Genomic DNA, 7,894 nt, shown 5'->3' with positions numbered 1-7,894 from the left:
AAAATGTTAATGCGTTAAAGAAATTAGTTGCGTTTAATCTGCCTTTATTTGTCCTTTACGACTCGTCCTATTTTCTTTAATGATTGTGCCTTCTATTGTTTATATCGTTTCACTCTTTTGTTATGATAAGCAGAAATTGAAAACTTTTTATATTAATAAAGCTTTAACAAAAAAAGAAGTGCACCAACCAGGAATCAGTGTCTCTTTATGTGCCTCTGGCAACAACTACAAACAGGAACAACTGAAAAACTAGTTTGGCCACTTTGGATGACTTATGAAACAATTAAGGAAATCACAAAGGAAATAAGAGCAACTATGTAGGTTTGCAGGGCTTGACACATTTGTATTTCTCACTGTAACTTTACTGTATATGTACACACACACACACACACACACAACAAAAACAATTGATTTTTGTCAAATTTATTTAAAAGAAGATTAAAAGAATCACTTGTTTTTACAATTTACATTATACAGTCAAATGTCATATGAAGAGGCAAAATGAAAACAAGAGGAGCTCTAATAACTTAAGACTGATTCAAGTTCCTGATTCCGGAGAATCCCGGGCGCAACACACATTAAAACAGCGGAGCATTCATTACATCCACAAGTGCATTTGCATTCCATGGCAAAGAGCGGTGTAGTGACGAGAGACAAAGAGCTTGGCACTTCATAGAGCGACGTTACACCCAGTCTCATGGAGGTCCACTAAATATGCCCCTTCACAAGGTCCACTTCAATGTGAAGCAGTGTTTGTTTTTTTTGTAGAAAGGTTCTCTCGGCCCTCCTCAAGAGTCTCCAGCTCTAACTGAGAGGAGTCGTCTGAATTGTCAAGTTCAGTCCCAGTTTGAGTGTTAAGTGGCAGAACGAACCAGTCCTTTTCTCTGGCGTCGTTATCAGTTCAAAACAGAGCCATGATCCGGCAGTAGTGGTCACATCCTCAGAGCGCTACACTGATAACCGTCAGGGCAGCTGTGATAGATAAGACTCGATGGCCTGCAACAAGAAGAGGAGATAACACATTAGTTGTCGCCACAGCCAGTGAAATAGTCTGCACTAGGGCTGACCTGAATACTTTAAGCTTCAACTGTTGCCATGGTAATCAACCTCCAAATCAGTATTTGAATGCTTTGTTTTTTTAATTTATAAATATGTAATCATAATGTATAAACCCCAAAGTGGCCAATGAAATAAGGAATAATCCCACAACATTATTCATGTCAGCCTGCTGCGCTGTGGCGCCAAAAAGCTTTGAATACCTTCGAATATTTCTCACTGAAGCTTCGAGGCCCTGGTCTTCACACATTAATATAATCTTTGTTTTAGATTTTATCAACACAACAAATGAATAGTTAACAATTCATGATATTCTCATTACAAACACCACAATATACTGGATTACTTTAAAAAATACTATAAAAAGAAGGTGTGTATTTGCTTTTCTGCAACTAATACTTGAAACTTAGAATCAGTAATTCCTTTTAAAGCATCTCATGAAATGACAGCAGGAAACAGGATGTGAAGATGGAAACAAATGAACCACAACCACAATACAAACTCAACTCATACAAATGCTCATGCTTGTCAGCTCATGGTGAACCTGGAAGGTTTTTTTTAGGTTGGGAGTGGTTCGCCGTGTCCACCCAAAATCAACAGAGGGCGGAAAAAACAGAGGGAGCACTTGTATGTACAGTATCTTTATGACACAATGTTCATCTAAAAACATTTACAGGGAGGTTTTGATTCAACTCTGTTGCACTTGTTTTCATTTAGTTTTGCCCGTAACAGGAAGAATAATGGTGTGTTTTAGTTAAAAGATAAAATAGAAAAAGCAATTTTCATGAAACCTTCAAACAGGTAACCCAGACAAAGCTCGACACTGAACATTTAGACCATATTTTGAAGTACGGTTAAATGTAATTTGACAATAGTTTTCTTTCCCAGTCCTGACAAATCTTTTACAGCTACTGCTTTATAAAATAATCCCTGATAAGTACTATAATAATAATGCTGGCATCCTTCTCACCTTTGCCAGTTCTCCCGTGGATCCTGGAACCATACATAATCGGGCTCCTTCCTTCCACAAGTCCTTCAGCCGCTGCTTCATGACTTCAATATTCCTGCAATAAACACACAAACATTACCATGTTAATATGTGCTGAGAGCACACAGTGCCCAACAGTAAGTAGCCGTAAACCCAACACACACACTCTCTCTCTGCTACTGCAGTTAGATACGTGTATGACATGTTTCACAAGTGATTGTATTGTTTACTTTGGTGTTATTGGAGGTCGTGTAGCATGGATGCGATACAATGTATTAAATATACGCTCAGTAGGCTACTTTAACGATGAATACGATAAAACAATACACTGCACAATATAATAAAGTGGCATGTAAACATTATTCATTGATAAGGAAGCACGATAAACATGTGATTTTCCACCATGGGTCCTGGTGATAGAGATGTGTCCCAGCGCCGGAGGTGAGCCCAAGCCTGGAGCGCTATATAGAAAGTTTCTCCTGCTCAGTTTCCACGGTGCTGATTAGCAGCATTTCCAGTGAAATATTGTACAATGGTTGTACGGTTACCTTGGAAAATGAGGTAAGATTAGGAAGCATTAGGTTGTATTTAAGCATGCACTACCCACCTGTCTTCTGAACAACTGTCCCGCAGTCTTTTCTCATTCTTAGAAAGTTCTGGCCACCATTTCCTGATGACGGATTGAACCCAGTGTAAACCAACCACTATGTTTCTGTAAAAAAAAAAGAAAAAAAAAAAGACAGTTAAATCAGACAAGTTTGTCAAATAATATTATCAAAGATATTTATGAAGTTTCTCCAGGTCATAAGATACGAGTTAAAGACATTTCATTACTCATCCAAGAGGCTTGTAGAAATGTAATAACTGTTTTTGCTGCTCTTATCTTACACATTTTATTTAATTAATAAATTAACACTCAGTTTATTAGTTATTCATCAAACCGGATGAAGCTTCTTGAATGAGTTTAGAATTGCCTTCAAGACTAAAACAGTAAATCCAATCGCTTTTAACCCAGGACTTCTAGATATAATGCGAGATCATTAAACATGTATGCTTTTTTTCTCAGGGACACTTACTCTTCGTATCTACTGGCAAGAATCACTTTGACTAGGGGCATGAGGTCAACGCAGCAGCCAAGTGACAAACATGGTGCTTCGGTTTTAAGGCTGATGAGAAACAAGAAAACACAAGAGGAAAGAAAGAAAGTGAGCTGATTGTCAGTAATGTGGGCAGGCACAGAAAAAAAACAAATAGCTCCAACTGTCTTAAATGTTGACTTCAGTCAAATTATCTATCAGCAAATTGCTTCAAAGTGGACACAAAAAGAGAAGAAAGAAGGACTTGGGGATTTTCCTCTCTGTGAACTAGACGTTTTAGGGCTGCAACTAACAATTATTTTCATTGTCAATTAACCTGTTGATTATTTTCTAGATTAGTTGTTTGGTCTATAAAATGTCAGAAAATGGTGAAAAATGTTGATCAGTGTTTCCCAAAGTCCAATATGACGTCCTCAAATGTCTTGTTTTGACTAACAACTCAAAGATATTCGGTTTACGGTCATAGAGGGGTAAAGAAACCAGAAAATATTCACATTTAAGAAGCTGGAATCAGAGAATTTTGACTTTTTTTCTTGACAAATTACTCAAACTGATTAATAAATAGTTGCCGATTAATTTAATAGTTGACAACTAATAGATTACTCATTGCAGCTCTAACAAGTTTTGCAACTTTATGCTCAATTTGTGCCGTTGTGCTGGTCAGGTGTATTTCATATGATCAATGCATATATATATATATATATATATATATATATATATATATATATATATATATATATATATATATATATATATATATATATATATATATTTATTTATATATATTTATATATATTTATATATATTTATATATATTTATATTTATATATAAAGATAATGCCACAAATCATAATTTAGATAATAATGCTTAGAGCCAAAACAATAAGTCAACAGAAAAGTTTGATAATTTACTTAAACAATTACTTGATTATCAGGCAAAAATGCCAAATATTCAGTGATTCCAGTTTCTCAAAGGAAAGGAATAGCTGTTTTCTTCTGTTTAATATTCTTGTAACTTGAGTATCTTTAAGTTGTCAACAGTTGGTCAGCCAAAACAAGAAATTTGAGACGCGACCTTGGGCTATGACAAACCATGCTGCACATTTTTCACTTCTTTCTGCAAATCTACAGACTTTCAGATTCATTGAGAAAAAAACATGTGGATTAATCAATACTAAAAATCTGTAGGTGCAGCTCTAATGATGCTACATGATCTTGTTTGAAACAGGTTTCCAGTAATGTGCAGTACAGTCATTACAGGTTAATCATTAAAAAATAAGTATATGAAAAACACCCAGCTGAGACTCACTTGTTTGTTAAGACGGGTAAGCAGTCAAGCAGCACCCCTGTGTCTTCAATTCTGTAAAACCAACACATAAATAAAGATGAAGCATGTTATGTGACTGAGAGGAATGAATGCAAACTACCAAAAGGCTGTCACTGTTTTACCTTATTAGGTAGGCCACTAATTCACTGGCGTTTTTTCGCCCTAGTGTTTGGGCTACTTTTAGTCGTAGGTTCCTTCCAAAAAGGATGTGAGTCATAGCTTCATGGTCCTTTGATAGCTGTACGTAAAGACAATGCACAAAGGGAATTCAGTCTGCTGTGTTGCAAATGTATCAACACCAAGAAAGACTCAAGGCCTTGACACACCAAGCCGACAGTTGTCCGGACAGTTTGGGGCTGTCGGTGAGCGTCTGTCGGCCTAGTTGTGACTCTCACCTCTGTAAATTCGCTGTACTTGGAGCTGGCCCCTGCCATCTTGGAGGCCTCTGCAGAGTTCACAGGGAGCCCGCACTTGTCTTTGTAGTGCATGCCCCGCACATCATCGGAGCACGTCAGCTCATTTTCTTTGTTGGCCATGCCGCGTTCACAGACACGGCCTACATCGGATGTTCTGCGGTGCAGCTTTGAGCCCACCTCCACCGACGGACAACCCTTCCTCTTGCAAGATGACAATCGCTTCGCTTTGCCTGGGCTGGGTACTCCGTAATGGACTTGAAATCTGCTGAGAGGAAAGTGAACCAGATGCAAAGCTGTCACACATAGTTTGTAAAAACCATAAAATTCAAAGCCACAGACATGGTGATAATGGTTAATGGAAAAAGGTGCCTTAATGGTCCAGTGACTGAGAGGGAAGATCTGTGGGACACAGAATGAGTGAGTGATCATAATTAGATGAACCCAAACAGATGTGGATCAGAGACTCACCTTTCTTTATCTAATTCTTCCTTATTTATAATATCCACCTAAAACAAAAGGATAGGGGATGAAGCCACTACTACAATCTCTACTTCTACAACTCAACTGTACTTCACAGTCACCAGGATTTAAGAAACACAATTATTTACACAATAAGACGTGGTATTTGTTTTCACATCTCCTTACCTGCTTCATGTTCTTTTCAGCAGAAAGATGCTGGTAGGATCGCAGAAAGCCATATGGGATTTATTCTGGTTGATCTTTAAGACTTCTCCTTACCAGACATGCTTATCCACAATAAGAGACACTGTTGGGACAAACAATTGTGGGAAAAACAGGAGGACAAATTCAGGAGTTTGTTAAAGTCAAAGTCACATTATTACGCAAAAACATTGTGGACTCTTTGTGCTCTGTTATTTACAATTAAATATTGTTAAATCTAAAATGAAGGCTTTAGAAGCAGACTCTCTGTTTTTAGCCCCCTTGTTGTACAGCTGACTCCCAGAAAAGTTCCTTTTTGTCCCCCCATTTGTCTTTAGATAGCTCTCTTTCAATGCAAATGTTAGTGCTTTTAGTGTTTGTGAATTGTATTTTATCTCTATTTGTGTCTGTCTGCAGCTTTGTGTTCTTGCTGCTGACTGTCTTGGCAAAGAGCTTCTTAATCTCAATGGGACTAACCTGGTTAAATAAAGGTTAAATAAATATAAAAAAAACGTCCAGGTTGTCTTCCCTCTGTTCAACATGTGATTAACATGCAGCTCATTCAAAAAGAACTAAAAGCAAACATTTAAATGAGAAACAAAACAAAAACGCTGTAGTTGTGTTACAAAGGCGTTGGCTGCTTGTGATACAAGTTAAGGTTGGCTAGGTGAGCTGCAACACACAGGACATGTTCATTACTGTTAAAGTAGCAGGTTTCATGTCTGCAGACGTTTAGAGGAGAGAAGCTCATTATGTCCCTTTAGCTAAGAGTTAGCTCATGCTATTAGCTAGTTAGTTAGCTACAGGTACAGTTAGCTCATGCTATTAGCTAGTTAGCTACAGGTACAGTTAGCTCATGCTACTAGCTAGCTAGTTAGCTACAGGTACAGTTAGCTTTGACTGTTAGCTCATGCTAGTAGCTAGTTAGCTACAGTTAGCTCATGCTACTAGCTAGTTAGTTAGCTACAGGTACAGTTAGCTTTAACTGTTAGCTCATGCTATTAGCTAGTTAGCTACAGGTACTGTTAGCTCATGCTAGTAGCTAGTTAGCTACAGTTAGCTTTGACTGTTAGCTCATGCTACTAGCTAGTTAGCTACAGTTAGCTCATGCTATTAGCTAGTTAGCTACAGGTACAGTTAGCTTTGACTGTTAGCTCATGCTAGTAGCTAGTTAGCTACAGTTAGCTCATGCTATTAGCTAGTTAGTTAGCTACAGGTACAGTTAGCTCATGCTACTAGCTAGCTAGTTAGCTACAGGTACAGTTAGCTTTAACTGTTAGCTCATGCTAGTAGCTACAGGTACAGTTAGCTCATGCTAGTAGCTAGTTAGTTAGCTACAGGTACAGTTAGCTTTAACTGTTAGCTCATGCTAGTAGCTCGTTAGCTACAGGTACAGTTAGCTTTAACTGTTAGCTCATGCTAGTAGCTACAGGTACAGTTAGCTCATGCTAGTAGCTAGTTAGTTAGCTACAGGTACAGTTAGCTTTAACTGTTAGCTCATGCTACTAGCTAATTAGCCACAGTTACAGTTAGCTCATGCTATTAGCTAGTTAGCTACAGGTACAGTTAGCTTTAACTGTTAGCTCATGCTAGCTAGTTAGTTAGCTACAGGTACAGTTAGCTTTGACAGTTAGCTCATGCTAGTAGCTCGTTAGCTACAGGTACAGTTAGCTTTAACTGTTAGCTCATGCTAGTAGCTCGTTAGTTAGCTACAGGTACAGTTATCTGATGTTAGTTCACAGCTCATTGAGGGTAAACGGAGATGTGTGTAGTAACTAGCTGGGCCGCTAGCTAGAGCTAACATTAGCTGGTTAGCCTTCCCTCCTTCAGGCAGCATATGGCTTCATAAATGCTGTTTCTTTCCACCATTCACGCAGTAAAGTTTAGTACCAACCGGGTCATGTTGTGAAGAAGCATCAGGTCTCCTGCGGGGGGTCAAATCCAAGACGTGAAGACCAGGTTAAACTCCAGAAGCGACTTCTCTTCTCTTCTCTCTGCTTCAGGTGCTGAAGCTTGAAGCGCCTCACTGTTTGTACCATTCAAATGATACACACCAGCTCTGTGTCAGAGTGTGTGAGGAAGACTGTGGAGGAAGAAGAAGAGATGGAGATTTAGCGACGACTGCTGGATGTTATGAAACATGTTTAGATCCTGGTGAGCCACGTGGCGCCATCCAGGGTCATGAAGGCTGAACTGCAGTAAGACAAGTATTCAGATCCTTTACTGGAGTAATACCACACTGTGAAAGTCCTGCATTCAAAACCTTACTTATTTAAAAGTATGTATCAGCAAAATGTACTTAAAGCTGCAGTCGGCAGAATGTTTTTGGCATCATCGGGCAAAAATGTCA

General features: G+C 38.5%; 1 protein-coding gene across 2 annotated transcripts; it reads right to left on the bottom strand.

Moving 5' to 3' along the window:
• Positions 1 to 407: 407 nt before the first annotated feature.
• On the bottom strand, positions 408 to 7,655 carry katnbl1 (katanin p80 subunit B-like 1). 2 transcript variants are annotated; one of them, XM_037750867.1, is made up of 10 exons: positions 7,439 to 7,655; positions 5,530 to 5,650; positions 5,353 to 5,390; positions 4,864 to 5,149; positions 4,591 to 4,706; positions 4,451 to 4,501; positions 3,121 to 3,210; positions 2,652 to 2,756; positions 2,027 to 2,120; positions 408 to 996 (listed from the first exon to the last, which is right to left on the bottom strand). In XM_037750867.1, exons 2-10 carry the CDS (start codon positions 5,536 to 5,538, stop codon positions 964 to 966), a joined length of 822 nt encoding a protein of 273 aa, XP_037606795.1. In that variant the 5' UTR covers positions 5,539 to 5,650; positions 7,439 to 7,655; the 3' UTR covers positions 408 to 963. The 2 variants fall into 2 exon arrangements, with proteins under 2 accessions (XP_037606795.1, XP_037606797.1); XM_037750869.1 differs by having other exon boundaries at positions 4,864 to 5,146.
• Between the last annotated feature and the right edge of the window lie 239 nt (positions 7,656 to 7,894).

This window comes from Sebastes umbrosus, chromosome 18 (genome assembly GCF_015220745.1).
Source record: "Sebastes umbrosus isolate fSebUmb1 chromosome 18, fSebUmb1.pri, whole genome shotgun sequence".
NCBI lineage: Eukaryota > Metazoa > Chordata > Actinopteri > Perciformes > Sebastidae > Sebastes > Sebastes umbrosus.
This window is presented reverse-complemented; position numbering and strand designations above follow the sequence as displayed.

Excerpts from the sequence above, each read along its gene's own strand:
- katnbl1 (XM_037750867.1), bottom strand. Across the intron at positions 4,707-4,863 it reads AGTACAGCGAATTTACAGAG|CTATCAAAGGACCATGAAGC; the intron begins GTGAGAGTCACA and ends CTTTACGTACAG. Across the intron at positions 2,757-3,120 it reads CTTGCCAGTAGATACGAAGA|AAACATAGTGGTTGGTTTAC; the intron begins GTAAGTGTCCCT and ends TTTTTTTTACAG.